Source organism: Rhipicephalus microplus, unplaced genomic scaffold (genome assembly GCF_043290135.1).
Source record: "Rhipicephalus microplus isolate Deutch F79 unplaced genomic scaffold, USDA_Rmic scaffold_24, whole genome shotgun sequence".
Taxonomy (NCBI): domain Eukaryota; kingdom Metazoa; phylum Arthropoda; class Arachnida; order Ixodida; family Ixodidae; genus Rhipicephalus; species Rhipicephalus microplus.
In genome coordinates this window covers 5,061,543-5,084,782 of record NW_027464597.1, presented here as the reverse complement: position 1 = coordinate 5,084,782, position 23,240 = coordinate 5,061,543, and the positions used below count along the sequence as shown (strand labels likewise).

The 23,240-nt window shown below is 46.2% G+C and overlaps 1 protein-coding gene across 1 annotated transcript in view; it reads left to right on the top strand.

Annotated features, from left to right (window-relative positions):
• The window catches only part of LOC142786491 (FAS-associated factor 1-like), a 66,604-nt gene extending 44,156 nt beyond the window's left edge, over window positions 1-22,448 (top strand). The window contains exons 14-18 of the mRNA XM_075884205.1: window positions 10,739-10,827; window positions 13,073-13,153; window positions 14,610-14,720; window positions 17,102-17,323; window positions 22,322-22,448. Of these exons, the coding sequence (XP_075740320.1) occupies window positions 10,739-10,827; window positions 13,073-13,153; window positions 14,610-14,720; window positions 17,102-17,323; window positions 22,322-22,420 (602 nt within the window). The 3' untranslated portion in view covers window positions 22,421-22,448. The remainder of the gene's footprint in view (window positions 1-10,738; window positions 10,828-13,072; window positions 13,154-14,609; window positions 14,721-17,101; window positions 17,324-22,321) is intronic.
• The last annotated feature ends 792 nt before the right edge of the window (window positions 22,449-23,240 follow it).

The following is a 23,240-nucleotide window of genomic DNA, read 5'->3' as shown; positions in this document are numbered from 1 at the left end:
CACCAAACGCAGTACAGCCCGTTGCAAAAAAGGCGCGGCGGGAAAGCAAGTAGGCTTATCCACGCCACGGGCACAAAGTACTACACAGGGTGCCACGAGCACGTCTCCGCGGTAAAGGTGATCCACGGAGACACCGGGACAAAGGGCCCGGTTGCTCGAGCGAGGGCAAAGGCGCTCGCGTTGGCTTCGAAGGGAGACGGGTTGGCGTAGCTAGGCCACGCACTAGGACACCGTACTGCCCTTCGACCGTGAGTACGCAGCGGGGCAACAAAAGGTGAGCGTTCGCATCGGGCGCGAGGCGCCGTCAGCGAAGTCCGACGAGCCCCGAGCGACGGGACTCGACGGACGGAAAAAGAATGCGTGGCTCACCGTTTGAAGTCCCGGACTGTACTCACCGCACACGACGCAGCGCGCGAAAACCTCACGGGGGTCCCCACGCGCGGCGCCACAGTCAACATCCGCTACCGGGTGAGGGAGTTAAACGTCACTCCGCCCTTCCCAGCGCGGCTGACAGCAAAGGAGGGCAGACATGTCGGGACATGAGAATGGCAGAAAAGGCGGGAAAGCCCGCGCAAAGGCAGCGGGCCAGCCTCAATTCCCACAACTTGCAGACTTTGTGCGAAAGCAGCAAGCTGTACATCTCGCTGTTAACATCTCACTGTTAACATCGAGCTGCTACAAGCGAAGGCAAGGGAGATCATCCAAAACAAAGGCATTCAGCCAAAGGATTTCAAAGCGAGCAACCATTGGGTGTCTTTCTTCACGCGCTGCGCTGGGTTCTCCTTACGTCCGCATACGACGATCTTGTAGGAGCTACTGAAGAGGACCTTGTGAAGTTTTAAAGCTATGTAATTGCGTTGCGAAAGGCTGCCCCCTTTCAGCCAGGCCAGATCAAACAGCGGTCTACCTGGATATGCCCTCGGTGCTGACTGTGCATCAGAAAGACTCCAGGCAAGTCATCGTGCGATCAGCTGGAAACAAAATAACGCAGGTGACTGTAATGTTGTCCTGCACTGCAGACGGTCACAAGCTGCCACCCTATATGGTGTTCAAATGAAAGACGCTGCCAAAGGGCGAAAAGTTTCCGAAAAATGTTGTCCACAGCTGCTAGGAGAAGGGGCGAATGAACGAATCACTAGTGCTTGACTGGATAAAGTCTGTGTGGTGTCGACGGCCCGGAGAACTGCTGGGGCTCTCTTCGATGCTTGTGCTTGAAGGGTTTCGATGTCACCGATTGACTCATGTAAAGCGACTGCTGTGCGACTCTTGCACCGAGCTCATCGTCATCCCTCCTGGCATCACAGCTGAAACCGCTTGATGTGTACCTTAGTAAGCCATTTAAAGAATATGTCAAGCGCCTGTATGCGGAGGGGATGAGGTCTGGAGAACCAGAAGCGACCGCTATCGGACAGCTGAAACGGGCCTCGCCAGCAATGCTGTGCTCGTGGATAATTGATTGATTTGTGGGGTTTAACGACCTAAATCCACGATATAATTATGAGAGACGCCATAGTGGAGGGCTCCGGAAATTTCGACCACTTGGGGTTCTGCAACGTGCACCCAAATTTGAGCACACGGGTCTACAACATTTCCGCCTCCATCGGAAAGGCAGCCGCCGCAGCCAGGATTCGATTCCGCGACCTGTGGGTCAGCAGCCGAGTACCTTAGCCACTAGACCACCGTGGCAGGGCCGTTCAAAAAGTGCTTCATCTCGAACACGCTTGATAGCACTGAGGATGACCTACCGTGGGAGTGCATTTCCGACAAGGGAGCTTCGAAAGAGAGTGCGTCCGACGACAATGATGAATGACGTGTGTCAATAAATGCATGTCCAAATAATCGGTGTCCGATTTTTCTGTGCGCAACTGTATCTCCTATTATCGGCATGTGGCCTGCGAAAGAGTACAGCAATGACTTGGTGCCGGATACTACAGGCATACTGCATGAAAATTACTGCTGCGAAGCGGAATAGCTGGGGTCACACTTGATTACACGCAGTTAAGTGTACTTACACATATACTTTTACTGAGCTCGTAGTTTTTTGTGTTGATTGCAATCATCCGCTAGCGGCGAAGCTCGATGTTTTTCCTTGTGGATGGAAATCTGGTCAATATAAAAACACCTCACCGAAACAATTCCCGCGCCGTGGTGAGTGTGGAATATTCCTGTTTGGTGTCACGTAGCACATGACGTTATTACGAGTCAGTTGACCAATAATTCCTTGCATACTACATCAAGGCATAAAGTCTGCCAGAACAAGACCTTCGCTATGAATGAAGGATAGAAGTGTACATTCAAGGGCTTGTTTTTCATTGTTAGGCACAATAATAATAAGATCTAACAGACTGTCATGCCAAGGAAAGTATAGGGGATGTCTTCTAAACTTCGTTGTCGCGATTGTTTGTTAGATCTCATTAATATTGTGTCTGACGAAGAAAAAAGAGCCCATAAATGTACAATTCTTTCGTTCATATGTAGTACCGTAATTACTCGAATCTAACGAGCACCTTTTTTCCGGTTAAGCGAGTTCATAAATCGCATGTGCGTTAGAATCGAGTACGAACAAAAAAATTGCGGCCAATCTATTGCCATCGGCAAATCTAAAATGGCCGCCCCCTACGTGCGTCGGCCACGACCTCCTCTATAAACTTTTATAGAAAAGGTCGTGGCGTCGGCATGGCGCGTCGTCCATTTCTGCCTATGTGTTTCTCATGTGCGGCACTTCGTACGTGTGCTGAGGAGTTCGTCATCTAGTAGTGCATTAGCATCGACGGCGTGGAAAGGCCGACTCCAAAAACTCGAGTGCACCACGATGCCGCTTTTAAAAGAAAAGTCATCGCGTGTGCAGAAACGGACGGAAATCGGGCCGCATCGCGGTCGTTCGGAGTTCTCGAAACGTGCGTGCGGGACCGGCGGAAACAAAAGCAGAAAATTTTCGACAGCAAAGCTTTACGCAAAGGCTTCAGTGGACCACAGCAGGGTCGGTTTCCGCAAATTAAAGAGCTGCTCGGCGAGTATGTGCTTTAGCAGCGAGCAGCACAGCGGCCCGTGACGGCAGAACTGCTCTAAGTGCGGGCTATGCAATTAGTCTTAGAAAAAGGTCTAATGCGGAGCCAGTTTAAAGCGAGCAGGTGCTGGCTAACTAACTTTATGAAGAGGAAAGGCTTTTCCCTCCGAAGGGGAACATGCATATGCGAAAAGTTTTGCGGAGGAGTACAATGAAAAGCTTCACAGTTTTCAGAGGTTCGTCCTAAACTTGTGGCGCAACAACGACTACCTGCTTGGGCAAATCGGGAATGCCGATCAGACGCCTCTTTACTTCGACATGCCTGGCACCACAACCATCGAGAAGAAAAGGGCGAAGCAAGTTCGTGTGCGGACATCGGTCCACGGTAAAACTACAGTGACGGCAATGCTCTGTTACACGTCAGATGGGCACAAGCTTCGCCCGTACCTCATATTTAAATGGAAGACGCTCCCGAAAGGAGTCGTTTTTTCGAGTGGTGTGATCATGCGGGCCAGCGAGAAAAAATGGGTGCGCGTTGCAATCGATGTCTTACGGTTTTTTTTTTTTTTTTTTTTTCGCGGTAGAAATCAGGTGCGCGTTACAATCAAGGGCGCGGTAAAATCGAGTAAATACGGTAGGTATGTGCCATTAAGAAAATGGTATCATCATCAGTATTAGCAGTGGAAGCATTCATGGAAGAGAAAGCAGAAGTGTAACAATGGCTGCCTCTGGAGCCGTGCTTGGATCTGGCATCAGGATCTGGCATCAGGTACTGCTTTCGAGATTATCAGTTTTGTCAGTTGAGGTTGTGGAGCCAGCTTTCATTATGGGAGAGGCTAATTGTGCTCTGGAAAACTTCTTTTCATTCTGCCTTCAAGCCTCAGTGCTCTTAAATTGTGGTGTGGTGCTCTACAATCGATTTAGTTCACTTCGTTGATCTGTTCATGGTATTGGCCCTAAATTATGGAACATGAGAGAGGAATTCGGAAGAACTGTTTTGATATTTTATCCGTTCTTCGCACAGATTCTGAGCATAATGTCATGACTCCATGCTCTCGCCCCCATCCCTCCATTCTATGCTTTCGAAGTAGGCTTGTGCCTACTTCGAAAGTAGGCTTGTGGTTGTCAGGGATGAGCCAAAATTGCACGCTCATCGCCACTGGCCACCTCGCCTTCGGTCTTTTCTAATGCTTGCCTATTAAGGCGCTGCAACCACGCGAAAGTCGTTATCATTGTTCAACCGGTCACTGCCCTTACCAAAAGGTGGAACACCTTTAGTGCCACACTGTTGCATTGGCGAGTTGAGCATCGCAGTGAACTCTTACGCAACAGAAAGTGATCGCTTTTTTTGCTTTTTGCATTCAAAAACATTGTTTCAGTAGTCGTCGGTTGTCGCAGGTGCATAGAATGGCATCAGAAAAGTTTACCGTGTGAAAACTGACCACAATCATCATACTACCTTGTTTTGTTTTTGTTTTTTTTTTTTTCTTTATTGCTATCCTGCCAGGAACAAAACGCATGGAAATTGAGCGACCTTGCTCTCAGCGTCCCAAGTCTGTGCGCTGTGCTATCGCAGCAGGTATTGCGGTCTGTGGTATCTTCTCTGTGAGTAAACTGCAGCGGGGCGTGAGGATAGCGCGCCTCTCAGATGCTTTAGAATGCCTGTTTTGACTCTCTTTTTAGCTTCGTATGTGCCATATTTTTACCATGACTGTGTCGGAAGTGTTCGCTGTAACAGTAGGAGGCTTCAAAAAATGTTGGCTATATGTGGACCACGACCTACTGTTCTCCTGACCTGCCCAGCAGGCAGAACGCTAGCACGTGCATGTTACTGCTTTTTTTTTCAGCCGCTAGGAGCCTTTTTTGCCACAGCTTTGAGCTAGTAGTTACTGTTGTTTCGTGTCATGCGATCCCTTTAAACACACCATGCATACCTGCCAAGTCTCCGGAATTGTCCGGGAGACTCCCGGATTTCAACCATTCCTGCCGTTTGTGCGGTTGTCGTGAAATTCTTCCAAAAATTGATATTTTTGTGTGCATTGACAAAAATGCCGCTTAATCTGCTCCGGGCTCTTTGCGAACCCACCGCGTTTTATTATAAACAAATATAAGAGGGGTTCATTGATGTACAGTAGAATCTCAGTGATACAAAACCACGGCAGATGCGAATTCGTGAAATTCCCCAGCCAAATTTTACTGTCTATTGGGCCAAAATTTGAATGTTCCAAACACTTTTCCTAATTGCGGCAGGTGATATTAACTTTATTACGGACGCCATCAAACGGAGGCCGAGAGCAGCGTGCTCAAACCTTCGGAAGTACATGTGCGACCAGCGCGTGCGTGTGATTGTCGTCACAACCGCTGTGGGAGAAACCACGGTCGTTCTTGACACGATCATGTATGGTGACGACGTAACTGACAGAACTCCGAAAGTGTGTGCGCATCCAACGCTTGACCAGTCAAAGCAACGTGGCTTTCCGCAAACTCTTCGGACAAATTCACGGCAGATGAGATCGTAGATAGCATAAAATGACTTAGTTTTTAAGGCACGTGCGCATCCAGCGCACGTGGCTTGGAAACTGAAGTACCGTTTGCCACAACCGCTGCGCACTAAACCGCGGTCGCAGCAACGCGATGGCGATCTACGAGCTCCAAGGGCGTGAGCTAAGACAACTTAGAATAAAGCGTGTAAAGATGCAAAAAAAGCTAGAAGTGTTTTTGCGTTCCTGTCAAAAGAATGTAGTAGCGAGCAAAGCTTTGACCTGTGCTGTCACGGCAGCCAGCTTCGCTGCCTCATCGGTTCACGTGTGTCCCAGGAAGGCGTATGCGAGTTGTTTTAACGCAAATAGATTTTGCTAGTTGTTATGATCCTTTGAAACTCTCAACTTAGCGGGATGCCCTATCCTGGTGTGTTCAGCCACTCCAAGTCATTATAAGGCAGCACCACCAATGTTTGCATTTGTAATTGAGACTTTTTGTTGCAATTTAATTGAGACTCACCCCCCTTTTGTTTTTATACAATGTTTTCTATTCTCTTTTTCTACAAATAAAAATATGGGGGGAAAGAATTCAGCAGACCTTCCCGCTCCCTTCTTTGCAGAATTCTCCCGGATACAGAATCCTTGAACTTGGCAGGCGTGGCCATGTGTTGTGTCAGGCAGGAGCACGCATAAAATTTGTAAAGATTGCCATACTCAGCTCATATTATGCCCACATAATGCACTGTTAAGCTTTAAATAAAAGTGAAACCGGTTGTACATAAAGTGCAAACATAACCTTCACTGCACGGGCACATCTGTGCGTACGTTTGCATCACCAAGAACGTTGTCAACGCAGGCTCGTTGGGCCCAGGCCTGCCTCGTACACACCCACGCAAGACAATGAACATTCACTTTTGCCTCGAAGTCTCTGGGACCAGAAGTTCGCCGTGCCCGCCGCCGCTTCGCGCTTCATTGGTGGCGAGGCAACTGCGAAATATGCATGCTCGTGCCAAAATGACAAAATCCAGGTGCAAGTTTGCAGATTGTGCGTGACGAAAATTTGTTATACAAAAGATGTCTTACTCTTATACTTGGTTACATAGAGGTTGACAATACATGTGCTTTTATGGAGTAATGGTGGGGAATAGAAAAACTTCATATTATCGAGAAATTCGTTGTATGGGTGTTTGTTATAGACAGGTTTGATTGTACTTGACTTCATAAGCAGTTTCTCCAGCGCGAGTGCGCTGCACCATCTCAGCACCTCACCTGCTCTAATTTGTCGCTGTTCTCCACGTCGTACTACAGCTACGCCACCACACTGATCTTGAGGCAGGTGCTGGCAGATTAGTGTGCTCTGCAAGCTGTGCCGGCTCCATTTTTTGTTTGTACAGTGTTAAGGGTCGGAGGCAGTTGATGGTAGGTAAGGTAGGTTTCTCTTTAGGGTAGCTGACACCCCGCCGTCGTCCTCATAGCTGACCTTCGTCAGTGAGGAGACGCGTTCATAAGAGGAAGAACGAAGGTTTTATTTACATTATTGAAGAAGGAAAGGTACTGTACAGGGATCCAGAAGATCCCGCATTATGTACAACAGAGGTTCAGCTCATGATTCACTACAAGATTCTGCTCACATGATTCAGCAAGATTCAGCCATGAGGTAGCTCAAAATTCAGTTCACTTTACAAAGATGCTTCGGCTTTTATAGCTGGCCGTCACTGCCATCTGAAGGAGGCGCTGATCACTCTTTCCACAAAGCAGGGGACGAAGTATTTGTGGTCGACCCACCAGGAAAGGTGCATATATTGCACCACTCGGCTGGGCGAAACAGTCCAATGGTAGCCGAAACGCACCACACAAACAGGCACCTGGCCCACGCCTTGAAGGCACCGCAGGGCGAGGAGGTAGAGTCCCGAGAGGGAAAGTTGCACTCCTCCAGGGACATGGCCGCTAACTCGACGGTCAACAGCGGTGCACGCTAATTTCAGGTTCAGGCAGTTCCAATGCACTGAGACGTCCCCACTACGCCACCGATCGCCAAAGAGAGGGAAGACCCCTCAACCCCCTTTTTATCCGGTTCCCTCTTGGCTACGTATCCCAATCACTTTCCACATACAGGGATTTGTGCTGGGGCCGGGAAGTAAGAGACGTCACGATCTTTTATTAATCATAGTCGCATTTAAGCCAATAACAAGTGCAAATGGCGTACACACATACTGTCCGTGAACGACATCTCTGTTACACGAAATTGTAACACATCAGCAAATGCTCGCGACACGCGAAACAGGATACATAAGCGAAGTAACGGTGACAATACAAGGGTACCTCAGTACAGAGTAAACACAGGACGACACAAATGATAAAGTCATTAATTAATAAAACTGCGCAATGTCTCAATATGCCGTATCCCTTCCCGCAAAGCTCGTTTAAGTAAGGAAGGTGAAGTTCGTCTCACAGAATGTCCATGTAGTCGGGACCTCGGAGTTGGCTGCTCGAGTCGGGGCCCAAGGTTGGTTCTTGGCGTCGAGGTCTGATCTGTCCCCTTCTGTTGCCGTGTACTCCTTTTTTTTTTTTTTTTTTTTTTCGGAATGACTCTTCTCACCTCCCCCTTCCTTGACCCATGGCCGCTTTTCTCTGGTTCCGGCTCCGCCCTACCAGGTCACCAAACCAATCGCGACTATCGACATGGCGTATTTTCTTGTCAGTCGGAGTGTATCATCTCCGACGGCCGCCCACGCGGCCCACACCAGTAGAAAACCCTCTCCCAAACAAAGCCGAGCAAGTAACAATGTACAAACTCAAGCTTCAGAGAGAGAGATGGGCGAGCTTCCCAAGACACGTGAATTACGGACGAACAATGGTCCCGATGCTTCCGACTAAGTGCGTCGTCTGTAATAGCCAACGTCCGGGGTTCGCAGTGTTGTGCCGAAATGTTTTCGGCCGAACCAATTGCCCCGGTTTTAGTACCTGATGAGCCGATGTACAGAACGAGTCTCAACGTCTCCATGCAGCTCGGTGTCTCCCGCGAAATTCTCCGCAGCCGCCGCTTCTTCGTCATTCAACGCCGCGGGTGGCCATCCGCGCAGAACGCAGTAATGAGCCCTGGAGCCATGGAGGCTGACGGAAAGTCAGGCCGGACCCGGCACAGAGGCTGCAGCAGGGTCGCATTCACTGAACCAACAAAAGGTGCTGTGCTGCTCCCCCATGCCACAAATCGGTAGGGTGCGCGCGGATTATTGCCACCGTACACTGTCACACTGTCTATAGACAACAAAACGCCGCCCGGTCCTCGTGTTTGCGAGGGGGGGGGGGGGGTGAGAACAGTAGAAATAATCCTTCCAGGTACTCCACTCCCGAATGCCTATTCGTTACCCCGAAGGTTTTCTTTTCCTTTTTTTTGTGGGTTTAAGAAATGAACGTAAACATCTTGAAATGGCTGGGGTTCCGTCCGTGTTTGCGGGGGCGTCACAGCACCATTCCGGTGCACGGTCTCTTCGATGCGCTCCCACGCTTCCGGGCTGTATTGTGCACCGAGATGGCCTCACGTAGTTGACAAAAACCGAGTCTTAAGGGCAACCGCCATAGTGGCGCCATTCCCCCACAGTAGGGGCCCGTTCAACAAAAGGCTTGCCTTGCGAAGCTTTCGTTGAGACCCGACTGTTTCCCGGAACGTCTACCGGACAGCGTCTTGCAGACTGGGCGCCGATGGGGTTGAAAGCCTTCCCCGTAGACCGGCTTACGCACAATGGCGTCTGCCCAGACGGATTGCCGATCCAAACTTAACAACAGTTAGACCCAACAGTAATAAGATCGGCAGGGAAACAAAAAATTGATGACATTGTGAGAATTCAATTATTTCAGAATAATGCAGTGCAAATAGGGAAACACTCTGCCAAGCAACAAATTTATGGCCAAATTCAGTTAGCTTGCTTTGTCGACCCTTGCCATGTAGTAAACACATAGATCTTTGCAATTCATCAAGTATTCTGCTGTAGCATTGCCATTGTGCATTTGGAGGAACGTCCAAATTGTGTCGAAAGCATCAAATACATTCCGTGTGGCGGTCATGTTCACCTTGATGCTTGTTCCCTCAATGACACATGTGTCATTTTAGCAATGGCAACCGCTGTATTAGCACTGATTGGCCGCATCTCAATGCAGCTGCTGTAGAACCTCGTGGTTGAAATAAGCCCTGTATCATTATGATTGTTATAGCGCGAGAACAGAACGAGGACGAACAGACAAGAAGGAGAAGAAGACAATGTTCTTCATAGTACTGTTCTCGCGCTACAACAATCGTGATGTCATACCAACTAGCCCAAACCGCTACGCCTGTACCTTTGTTTGCACCGCAAGAGAAGCTTGACATGTGTAAGCAGAACAGCTTGGGCATGGCAGCCTGAGAATTGGCTAAGAGCAAGCTGACATGCAGCTAGCTGGAGTGATGATGGAGCCTTTCACGAAAAGCCATCTAAGCAACGTGATAAGTGGCTTCTTGCGATGTGAGCAACTGCTCCTGACGCCATGCCCATTTCCTAAAACAAAGATGGTGGAACTCACACAAGCTTATGAAGGGGCACTTTGCACTATTTAGGTGTGAAGGTAACACATTTCAGCAGATTTTGGAGTGTGCTGACCTCGCACATGCCGGTAATGTGTGCAAAATATTCTGTTGCGGTAGCAGCCGACGCGGCATGTGAGGAATGTCCATGCGTAAATAACAGAGCTGGTATTTCTGGAAGATGTTGACACAAGTGGTTTGGCTGTTTTTGTATTTGGCAATACCTCTTTTTCTTTCTCTCTCTTTTACAAAATGTCTGAGGAAAGGGTAAACTCGGCAATAAGCGCTCGACTTTGTCATTTTTGTCCATCGTGCTGCTTCGCACCGCACCACTCTGACAATGAAAGGGCGATTTGCTCGAGTCACTACTTTTCGAAAGAGCGTGGCTTGTTGTCTCATGCATCGAGTTGTGTATTCTGTCGACCAATATCGATTATGAATGCTTTGCCACCAGATGGCTCGAGTCAACATTCAAACTCAAGGCTCCAGTTGATGCTCACATGCAGCCCATTTTTCGGCTGTTGCGCACAGTAAACTAGTGGTGTAAGTGGCCGCCTCGAATGTAGAGTACACAGCACACCGGATGTTGCGCATGTACAGCCATACGTGCGCCAAACTGAAATTGTCTTGTAAACAAGATCACGAACTGCGCATGTGTGTTCTTGTCGTGACCTTTCGTGCTTGTCCCCACAGGCAGTGTGGAGCTCGACGACCTCATGACAAGGCTCATGCAAGTTGTTGAAGTATTCAGCAGCGAAATGGCCAGTGAAAGCAAAGAAGAGGTGAGTTCCATTGGTCGGAGCTAGTACGTTTGGTGTATAAAAAAGGCATTTTGTCGAGCCATGTCATTTCTCAAACGTGTTCTGTGCTGCTCAGTGCATACACTGTCAAACAGCACTTGAAAGGCACTGTAGTAGGGCCTTGGGCAAAGCAAAGAAAATTAAACGTTCCATGCTCTCTGATCATGTTTCGTTATCTTTTTCTTTCTTTCTCAGTGAAGATTTACTAGCACAGGTCTCTGTAGAAGAAGTATTCATAGTAAAATTAATAACATTTAATGTGACAAAACAATGCAAGCAAGATGGTACACATATCTACTTTTGTATGACGTGCATTTATTACATCAGACACATTTCATTGAGAAAACAGACCAGATCATGTGCATGCATAGGTTCATGCATTCTTTTTTGAACATGTCGTCGTGGTTACCGTGCATGATCCACTGATATCTTACAACATGAACTTTATTTGCCTTTCTAGTTTTTGAGCTTGCATTGAATTCTCTGCTGATCACATGTCACGATAGTTTCAGCTCTTCATGCTCACTGCATATGATCATTCAGTCTGTAATCTTTGTATAAAAGTGTGTGTTGCAATGAAAATGTTGCTGGTTGAAACCTGGGCTGTGTCCTGTCATCTCTCTTGTGTCGTTTTGTTGTGCTAAATGTCACTATGGATGAGCTCCAACTAACCTGTTAACTAATTATGTTGAAGTTCGATCCAGTTTGCTTGCAACACTCCGGACAAGCTCATAGCTTAGCTTCAAAAGCACGTGCATAACGCAATACTGTAAACGAATAGCAAGGTTTCCGGCGCAGCACACACCTTCCTTTTAATCGTCATGCGTCATTCATCCAAGTTCTAAAATGTCATGAACTGCACGTATGGTCAAACTTTGAGGTGTAAACACACTGTGCCTAAGAAGGAATAATAACAAAATGCTGGAGTGGAATTTATGCTTCAAAAGTGAAGCCAGGAACTGTCATCGTACTAGCAGCAAGATATGAAGTTTGCAGGTAGTGAATGAAAGGCACCATTTTCCTCACACACCTAGTTTAGTATGCGTAATCTGTTTGGGAAGATAGTGCTTGACATGTGCCTTTGGGTTAACCGTTTAATGCCTGGATTATGAAACTGGCAAAGAAAATAAATATTGTTTTCATTTCCCAGCTTTGAATTATTCCATTGTTATATTATCTAAAATGCACCTTTAATGCATATTTTTATGTCTGTCGCAAGTTCTCCGCATGCCGCAGAAGCGAACACCTTGGAATGAAAAGCGTAGTTCAGAAATACTCAACATGTCGTGTGCTCAAAATTATTGAGGATGGAACTTGCATTAGCGAGGCGAAAAAGCACAGAAGTGAGCGCTCTTGCATGTGCTTCGCGCTCACTGCCATCAACTACAGAATAATTGGTTCTAACATAAAATACATTACACAAAATAGTTCTAGTTTTTTTATGCAAGCTGCGTTCCCCGTGAGTACTTAACAGGCGGCATTAAAAGTGGCATGCTTCCATGACTTGCTTGCTAGAAGTTTTTTATTATGCTGCGACTTTGCGACGTTAGGTAGTAAAGAGTTAAGATGCCTTTACATCTAGCCAAATTTCTTTGGAGATCAGGTCATCAGCAGTCTTCTAGATAAACTACTTTCATAGCAAACAACAATCCATTATTTTATCATTCGCCTGGTGTTTACTCCAACAGAACAAAACCACTTTACCTCTAGGCAGGCACCACCTGGAAAGAGCGTGTGTGTTTCAAACATAAACCTGGGGCAAACCGCAGCTGCACCTTTGTCGGCTATGCACTGCGAAGGTTTGCACTCCAGCACTTTTTTTTTAACCGCCTTGAGCATGTCTCGTAATCAATCATTTTGGCTTACAAAATCTGAGATATCATCGTGTGGTTCAGGGGTCACCGTTTCTGTACGAATGCGCTGTAGAGGAGGAAAAAAAATCGGCAAGACAGGGACTAGTCTGCTGTAGAAATGAGTGTTGGGACGAAGCACCTCGCAAACTAAATGGATGCAAATTGAACCAGTCTAGTACGAGGTGTGCATGAGCCCTTTTTGATTGTTCACACAACGTTCGGAGTTTCAAACTTCTGACTTGGTGATTTGTCGCTCCCCATTCAATGTGCTGGAGGCTGATTTGATTGCGTTTAGTGCATAATTTGGGGTGTGTACCTTTCGGTGTACTGGACTTGTCGTATGAATAGTTTGCGTGTTCCCTTGTTTGTTTCAGGAAGAGCGGGAAGCCCGAGACAAGGTGCGGAGGGAACAGGACGCGGCTTACCAGGCTTCTCTTGAAGCTGACCAGGAGAAGGTAGCTAACTCTTGCGTCTGTCAGCGTGTTCAGTGTACTTCAAAAGATGTGGATGAACGCGTTTTGTGCTGGGTTTTGCACTCCTCACCTAACTTTCTTGGCTGCATTATTGTGTTCCCCATTGTAATGTACATCACAATATCAATGAGAACTAACAGATAATGATGCTCAGAGAAGCATAGGAAATGTTATAAGAGGTAATCGTGACCTAAATGTGAAGAAAGAAAAGTGGACGGAAAGATAACCTGCCACCGGCAGGATCTGAGCCTGCAACCTTTGAATAACGCGTGTGGTGCTCTACCTCTGAGCTACAGTGGTGGTCATCCTCCCGTCCACTTTATGGTTATACATGTGCATCTAAACGTGGGAGGGTCAGTCAGTGCAATCGAAAATAAAATAAAAATTGTGCCGGTAAAATATTGTGCTGGTCATGACAAATATGCTCGAAAACATATTGAACGCTAAGAGACGGGGACATAAGAGAGACGACAACCCGTCCTTGTTTTTTAGCGCTCGATATGTTTTCGAGTTCTGTTTACCAACATGGCCAGAAAATGGCAATGCTAAAATGTGCTCACTTTTTTTATAAATATGTGATATATGTATAAATGTATGACATTTGTTGATTTAAAATTATTCAACCGAATTGCTATTCGCTTCGAATTTGCTTTGAGCCTAAAATATATACAATTCGCACAAGCCTACTCATGTGCTTACACCACAATTTCATTAAAATGAATAAATATGTAATGTCGGATTGGCAAACATTATAGTTTTGTCCTTGGACAAAGGGACGACTCGAGAGTGTCGCACCATTGGGACGACAAGGTACATACTTAAAAAGAATGCCAGCATCACATCTGTGTTGGCTACACTGGGGGCCTGGTGCAATTGAGACAGGAATTCAGTAGAAAAAAAGTGTTGTGTTCTGTAAGCCAACCTTGGCTAATGAAACTTTATTAAAAGCCATTTCTTTTGCATCTCACTCTGCATTGCCATCCAGATAGAGATGTGTAAACAGTGCTGAATGCAAGAAAACAATAGATGTTCTAAACTCATTTGAACTAATATTATGTTATTTATTTGAAAATGTATCTACATCAAGCTAGGATTCCAGTCACAAACATTTGACGTACCGCAAATTTTGTTTTAGTGGGTTTAAAACATCCATTTTTGTTTTCTTGTACTCTGTACTCATTCAGCTCATTCTGATGTGCTCATTTACTTTGTAACTCTCTCAGTGTAGACAAACTGTGGCTCTTGAAATGGCACCTGGAATACAAAAACTGAATATTCACTACAAAAGTGATTGCATATTTGAAATCAGCTCACAAAGTATACATATACTCTGTGAGTTTCATTTAAATAAAGAACTTTTTAAAAAGATTTCGATTGCAGCACCCCTCGTCTTAAAGTAATGTGAGATACGCAATGTGTTATTTGTCTGCGTGCGCAGGATAAGCAACGACAGAGGCTGGAGCAGGCTCAGCTGGAGAAGGAAACCGAAGAAGAACGGCAGAGGGCGCTGCAGCGGGACGAGAAGTTGCACCAGGAGGAGCTCCAAAAGGTAAGCACTGTGCGGCCCCTCAAAGTGGGCACTGCTGGGTGCCATTGGCATATGTATATAAAGTACTATGTATTCTTGTGCATTATAAATACGAAATCGCCATTTCTGTTGGCAGCAGTAAGATGGAATGATTTTTCTGAATGAATAGTTGCACTAACTGATCTGTTAAAGGTAACTGTGTAAGTGATTGCTGACCCTACAAATCACTCGCAAGGGTGGAACATTTCCTTCTGAGCACTACGTTGAGGAGGAAAAGTTTCCCACACAACAAAGCACAGGAAGTATTTGATGTCTTTATAAACTACCGTATTTACTCGCATAATCCTCGCACTTTTTTTGGCGGAAAACTGATGCGGAATTCGGGGTTGCGAGAATTACACAGGAAAAAGTTTCCACGAAAACGTACGGCACGAAAAAGAAAATGAAGTGGCCGCAAATCGGGATTCTCACACCAGCAACTAACAGCAAGCTTTGAGACGTACTAATTAAAACTTACCTCAACAATAAAAGCACAGGTTCAACTCAAGGCAAGATTTATTTGAGACACAAAAAGTGCAAACAAATAGTCGAGAATTAGAATACCCCCAGGTGGTCAAAATTTCCGGAGCCCTCCACTACGGCGTCTCTCATAATCATATCGTGGTTTTGGGACGTTAAACCCCACAAATCAATCAATCGAGAATTAGAATACCATACGCAAAGCTTGTGGGTGTTACGGGCGTAACAGTAGAGTTCGTTGCTCAACAGGAGCCCTCAAAAGGTAGGCATAGGACGTCAGTATTGGGCTGATAGCTATTTAACAGAATCGTCAGCAGTTTCCTTCTGAAGAAATAAAGTTTACCATGAATCCCAGATTTAGGCACACGGCAGGCCTAACGTGTCTTGGTGGCTTTCAGATGCTGTCACCAGTAGTGAACACAAAACTTGTATGCTCCGAAAGGCCTACCAGCGGCTCTGTTGCCGTTGTTTAGATCATGATCTATCACTTTCAACTTGAAAGCAGCCGTGTAGCTTCAGTATCGCACCATAACGTGACAAGATTACTGACACAACATACAAAACACGCCGCAACGTGCACTTACTCCTTTGGCTTGGCTTGGATTGAATTTTCGTGCAATAATAGTACGCTTGATGCTTAAGAGATGGCGCCAGAAGTGCACGCTATCATCAGTGGCTGGAACGAGAAGACGGCATTATTGCTGCTGCTTTCGGGGGTGCGATAATTACTCGAGGAAAAAAAAAAGTTGTATTCGTTGGGCGATGTTGCAGGTGCAAGAATTATGCGAGTGGAAGGATTGTGCGAGTAAGTACGGTACACATTTTACTGGAAAAATAATGGCGTAATTTTTTTAAGTAAACAAAAAATGCAAGCAAACTCTGCAAGTTTCATTAGAATCAATAGAGAATTTCGAAGAAACTCATGAAACACAGAAGAGGGCTTTACGAATATTTTCTTGCCTGATTCAACCAGTGACCTTCGCAAAATTCAAATTTTCCTGATCAGCAGTATGTTGTTTTTTCATTCAATTTAATTTCTAATACACTCAAACCCCTATATAGTGAACCCGGGATATAACAAAATATTGGTTATAACAAAGTACAGTAGACTCTCAGTAAACAGAACCTGAAGGGAGCGGGAAAATGTGTTTCATTTAACAGGAGTTCCGTTTACTAAATAAACGGAACCTGAAAGGACCGAGAAAATATGTTAATTAAACGGGAGTTCTGTTTACTGCGAGGTGAACATGGGTGCAGAATACAATAGCGAAACCAAGCATTGCAGAGACAATAGTTCTGTTTAAGCAGTAGTTCTATTTAACAAATGATTTCCATTTACTGAGAGTCTACTGTAAATGAAAAATAGTCTTACAATAGATATAGTGTTAAAAAATATGCCTTTGTAACGAATTTTCGGATAGAACGAACTTATTTTTGTGCAAGCTGCAACTTTGTTATAATGAGATCTGAGTGTAGTCATTGCACCTCAAATTAAAACTACAAGTAATGTCTTTATGCTTTCCATAACCTGGCTACGTACAATTATAGAACACGTCGCTCGTTTTGTTTCCCAGGCCTCGTTTATTTCTGCTGCCGTGGTAGTGTTGTCATTATGGTGCTCGACTGCTGGTCCGAAGGTCATGGGATCGAATCCCAGCAGCGGTGGCCACATTTTGATAGCAGTGAAATGGTAGAGGCCTGTGTGCTTTTGTAAGAATTAGATGCATAATAAAAAATCCACCTGGTCGAAATTTCCGGAGCCCTCCACCGCAACGTCCCGTCTGATCGTATCCTGCTGTTGGGACTTAGGACCCCAGCTTTTGTGTTACCCTTTGTTCATTTGTGAGACACGTGAGCCATGCCTCCTTGTTGCACGTGTGCAGGCATTGCTGGAGTCCCTAGCAGCGCTCGTGCCTGCCGAGCCACCCGAGAACGGGTGCAACAACGAGCCCGTCACCCACCTGCGGGTGAGGCTACCCTCGGGCGAGGTGCTGACGCGGCGCTTTCTGGCCAACTCTCCGCTCAGCCAGCTGATGCTGTACGTGGCCTCGTGCGGCTACCCTTCGCAGCGCTATCGCCTGCTCGCCTCATGGCCCCGACGAGACGTGAGCACTGTTGTTTTTCACTCCTCGCGTGCCTGTTCCAGTGTTGTGTCCTAGTGGCCTTTGTAATCCTCAAGGATTGAGCTTTTTAAACTTTAACTTTAAACTTTGTAAAATGAAATACAGTAAAGCAAAACCTTGTTCTTTAGTAGAATGCTAGTGTGGATCTATAGAACTATAATGCTAATAAATGTACAAGCAAGGCACAGGGTTATACAGCCAAGCCCGCTTATAACGAACCTGAGCGTGACGCAGCATCCGTTCGCTGTATCCCGAAGTTCATAGTAAATGAAACACAGCTTTTAAAGAAAGTTGCTAGTGAAAACACAAACTTTTTTGCCCCCAAAAGTCCGTGGTGCACGTGTTTTGAAGAGCAGAAATGATAAGGGCAGTCTCGAGTTCATTTAAAACTGCAGGGTGCTCGTTCGCCAAGGCCCGTGGCACAAGCTGCATGAGGCACTGGCTCCAAAGTTTCGTCGTTCTCGCAATCCGACTGCTCCAAATCGCTCTCGCCACGTACTTCATTCACAATGCCCCAATCCGTGCACGGTTCCGCAGTGTTGGTATCATCACCGACCGTAATTAAACCATCGCAACAGATGTCCCAACCGCTCTCCCAGGTCAGAGTCGACGGCGTGCTGCCACAAATCGCCGCCGCAGTGGTCCTGTTAAGGAGCTTCAGGCTCGGCATTGGGCCCGACATTGACGAAGTCGGCCTCGCGAAGACAGTTTTGCGGGCATGTAACCGTCACCGCCGCCCATGAAATATTCACCATCTCCACAGCTGAATACCGGGACGCCCGAAGCAGCAAGTTGGCTGCCAGGTGGTCAACGGCTATGAGCAAGCGCTCTGCAACGCGGCACCTAACGCAGGGACTACGCTCAAGCCAAGCGTTCACACTTATGACGTTTTGTTGAGCGGCAGGAAAAAGCGTGCTAGTTTTTCCATCGGCCACCATGACCACGCACGCACACCAAGAGCGAGCAAGACACACGTGACACGCATGCCAGAACGCGTGGAACAGCTCTGGGCCCGTTTCCAGTCAGAAAATGAAACTAATTCGAGCCAGCGTGGCGAACATAGTGGAGCGGTGGAGATGGGCGAAGCAGTTGTGATCAAGAGAGGAGAGCAAACTTGTGAGAGAAGAGCAAGAAGTTGCGATAGAGAGAGGGGAGGATGTGGCGGGAGGGCGACCTTGAATACCAAAACACACAGGAAAGAGACAGGTTGGGTAGCTTGCTTGAAAGGTCCGCGAAACTCGCACGTAGATAAACTTGGAAAGAGTGCCTGCACGTGCAGAAGTCAAAGCGTGGCCGCCTGGATCGATGCGTGCGGTGGTGTTCGGAGGATCGGCGGCCGTGGTCAATATTTTGTTTTGTTGCACGGGCTGGTTTGCGTGGCCTCATGAACTTCAATATTTCAAGATTCGTTCTGGGCAAATTAACAGCTGTTTCCGCGCTTCCGCACGCGCGGGGAAGGCATGCTGAGTTGAGTGCGAAGTGAGCGAGAACAAGTCCTAAACACGAAATGAATCGCAAATTATCAGAGTTGGTGGGGTAGCGTACGCGCGTGCACTAGACGCAGACTATCGGATACAGTCTGTGGCCGATGATGTTGGCAAACAGTCTGGTCACTCCAGGCCGGCGACGCCAACGACAGTACCAGCGATCAAAAATATGCTAGATGGCCGACCGGTTTTCGAAAGATCGGTGGCAGTGTGAAAACACGGGCCTCGTCTGGCAATGCTGGGTGCTCAGAGTAGCGGGGGGGACAAAGGACGGAGGGATGCTTAACAAAAAGCAGTCGAGGCATGGAGGAAGGAAACAGCTTTCCTTTCTCCGTGGGTTGGGGAGAGCGGCAACTAGAGGTTCGCGAAGGCGGGGTCGGCGTTTAACAATAAGAATGTGTAAGCACCTCGCCGATGCCCGATCGGTGGTCGAAATTGTTTTCCCGGGAAGTCGGCAGACCGCTGACTTCGTTCGCTGTAACTGATCAGTGGCGCCTGGAGAAGTTCGTTGTAAGTGTGATTTTGTGCCATTGAACTAATGTATATTGTTCGTTTTAAGCGGAAGTTCACTTTAAGTGGGGCCGTGATATGTGGGCTCGATTGTACAATCATTAAAAGACATGTCAAGACTGAACATTTTGAAAAGGAAGAATCTTATACAGAACAGTTGAACAGGTAGTGGTTTGCCGACTGAACATAAAGAATACGTCTAATATTTTTATACATCTGTTTAATGAAATCATATTTCATGTCAGCATACGAAATAGTACTGAACATCGTGTCAGGTTTTAAAGGGGCACTGACACAAAATTTCGCGGCCAAGATAGCCTGTGGGGTCGATTCCCAAGAACATTCGTATATCATCTGCAAAATACCAACAGCGAATATAGCTGGGAAAGTAATTTAAAAGAATTCTGAAGTTTGCGTGAGCCCTCAACTCCATCGCGCCATTGACACCGTCGAAGGGGACCCTGAGATGACCTCCTGCTTCCCTGACGACACCGCGTTGCTGTCAACAAAGCAAGTTATGTCGCCATAGTCGCCTTTTTGTTTTCTACGTTTGTTTTCGCAGCCTATACTTTTTAGTGGCTGGTTGCGAGTGCGTGGCCATGGCGCATGCTTAGAAAGATATGTGTTTGGCGACACTGCAGTCTTATTTCCTATTCGAAAGTAATTTATGATGCAGACCGTGCGGAAGCGTGTCACAGTTTTGTGTGGTGACGTGGTCAAGATCTGCACACGCTAGGTGGCGACAGTTACACCCTGTTTTTAGAGCGATAATGAGGGGCCCGTAATTAATTATCTGTTGTGTGCTGCAGCAAACAATGTGTCGTCTCATGTTTAACAGGCAACACATTGCAGCAGAAAAACACGAGGCCGAAGTTTTTGTGTCAGTACCCCTTTAATACCAAACATATAAATAGTCCAATACAGCTTCTTGTAGTGACGATTGTTTTTTTTATTGTTCAATGTGACACACAAAACTAATGCAGAAACAGCTTGAGTCTATTGGATTGTGGGTTTGCCAGTGCACCTCTATATGTAAACAGTAAGCTCGTGCAAATAGTAAATCTTAGGGTCAAAGCAATGCTTGTGCAAAGACTATTTTTTTGCATCAAAGGAAGCAACAACAACTTTGAATAGTAGCAGGATTTGACTTTCGGTGCAGTTCTAGTGATAGCCAGTAAAATATTCTATGTTTTAAAACTTGCTATACCTGTAGCATAGAAGTCTGTGTAACGAACTTTTGAACTTTTGAACTGTAACGAACTTTTGAAAAAACAGAAACCTTGAAGTGGGGCTTTGCTGCAGTGCATATTTCTGCTGAATATGTGTTTTGACAGCTTAGCATGAATTTACTGCAATGAAACCACATCTACATGCACTGCACTCAGACCTCGTTATAACGAAGTTGAAGGGGAGCCACAATTATTTTGTTATATTCTTTATTTCGTTATATCTATTATAACAGTTTGTGGCAATGTATGCTCATATGGGCGCACACCTATAGGCATGCAAAGAAGGAAACCGCCTCGCGGCGTGATGTACCGCTACGCGATCACGCGTGCTATGGAAAATAAAAACAGGCCAACCTCATTCATTCGAACACGCTTACGCTGAGGTCCCATCAGAGCTATGTGTATTCCAATGGGCAAAAACGCCCTGTAATTCCAACGCGAAAGCACTTGCGGCGGTTAATTCAAACATACCGGGCTCCGAAAATGCTCTCAGCGCCACGCCCAATCTTGCAGCGGTACCTCCCAACGCTGTGTGGGAAGAAGGAAAAGAAGAAAGGGAAAGAAAAGACTGCGGCAAATGGTTTGCTCTCTCTCAAATGCCGATCCGCGACGTGCCTGTGCCACGCTTCTCCCTTTTTCGTCTCTGCACCAAGAGACCCTTCTCCTTTCAAGGCCGCACGCTGAGACAGAGGAAGAACAAAAGAAAACTGTCGCGGAGAGTCCTCCTTTTTCGGTGCAGAGGGTAACAGCGGAGACGCAGTTGTTGCCGTCTTTAAGGTGCGGAGAGGGAAATCGCTTTGCACCGCAGTGTTGCTTCTCGGTCCTGTGACCCGCTGAGCGCTTCCTCAATCCTCTCCGCTGGCTGTGTGAGGAGGATGGCTCTCTTGGCCGTGCGTGGCGTGGCTATAAGGTCGGCGCGTTAGTTTTGAAAGAGCCGCCCTGAACGAGTGTCAAACTCCACAGAAAACGATATACTAAACACACTACAGGCAGTTTTTTTTTTTGATAGACTAATTTAGTTCGCTTTATCTATTTATTGGTCAATTTTATTTCGTTACAGTTAGGTTTAAAATGCATGGTTCTCAATGGAGCTTTCAAGGGGAATTTCATTTACTTTGTTATATCCATTATTTCGTTATATCCCATTACGTTATAACGAGGTTTGAGTGTAATACGTTTGAATAGGTGTTTTTATGGCTTAGCACCCCTTCACTGTAGTGACACCACCATTATGGAGCGTTGCATGCAGATTAATATGCACCTATTCGTTTGTTTCAAATAATTCGAAATTTTCATTACTTAAATTCGATTCGAATATTCGCACAAGCCTAGTAGTAAACAGCCATCATAGTCTTTGTCAATCAATCCACTACATTTTTCGGGTGTCCTTGTTACAGGAGTGATAGGTCTAGTGATCGAGGTTTGGAAATACCAGACGGCTTGCTAGAGTACTTTTCGTTTTCTCTATTTGGCAGTTCGTTATTTTGCCTCGAACTGTTTTTTCGCCGCTGTGCTTGCTAGGTCTGATTGATGCAGTCATCAAATGCTCCGTTATGTCACTGTCATGTTGTCAAAATTTCATTGTTATACGGCATTTTTTCAGTGCTTTTTTTTATGACGTTAAAAGCATTAGTGTGCCATTGTTTCAAGGAAACTAGCTAGAAAACACCAAAAAAACACATTGAGGGCTGTTTGAACCAAGCCGAGGAGTTGTGGGCGGTGCACTGACCGGTGTCTCTCTGGTGTGTTTGCAGCTGTCGGAAGTCGATGGCGAGAAGACGTTGAAGGAACTCCAGCTTTTCCCGAAAGAGACGCTGACACTTGAAGAACGGCCCTCTGTGAGCCTCGATTGAAATAAATTAAACACATTACAGCACCTGTCATCTGCTGCCTGTCCACTTATTTCGTGTGGCTACAGTCGCTTGGCGTCGCTGCATTTTTTTACACTGCCACGAGCAAGTTCTTTGACTTATTTATAGTGATTCATTAACATTGTAGGTCAGTGACGTAAATGCGTGGTGCCGCCACAAACGAGTCGCAAGTGATAAATGCTGTACATTTATGGTGCTGTGTGTACTTTTGAAAAATTTGTCTGGAAATGTTGTAGGCCCGTGTGCTCAGATTTGGGTGCACGTTAAAGAACCCCAGGTGGTCGAAATTTCCGGAGCCCTCCACTACGGCGTCTCTCATAATCATATGGTGGTTTTGGGACGTTAAACTCGACAAATCAATGAAAAATTTGTCTAATTGGTAACTTCTTGCCTGGCAAGTGATTTCATCTTGTGTTAATGCAGGAAATGTTTTTATTCTGTTTATATTTTTTGTTTCATTCGCCTCCAGTTTCAGTTTTAATTCCAAGTGTTCAAAGGTTCTTTTACACCAGTGTGTAGCTTATCACTGTTGGAATACACCGAGCATAATGCACACAAAAACGCACGAGGCGAAAACATAATGTGCACTGTTCTCGCCTCATGTCTTAATTAAGTGCGGTGTATTCCAATGAATTCGCCTAATTAAGTGCGGTGTATTCCAATGAATTCGCCCCAATGATCTCGCCTCAACACCCTCTGAACCTATCACTAGCACATCGATGCATGCATGGGTGTGGTGCAAGTTTGGTTTCTTCTCGCATTGGGTTTCCGCTTGTGGTACTTGCAAGAAACTGATGTCTCT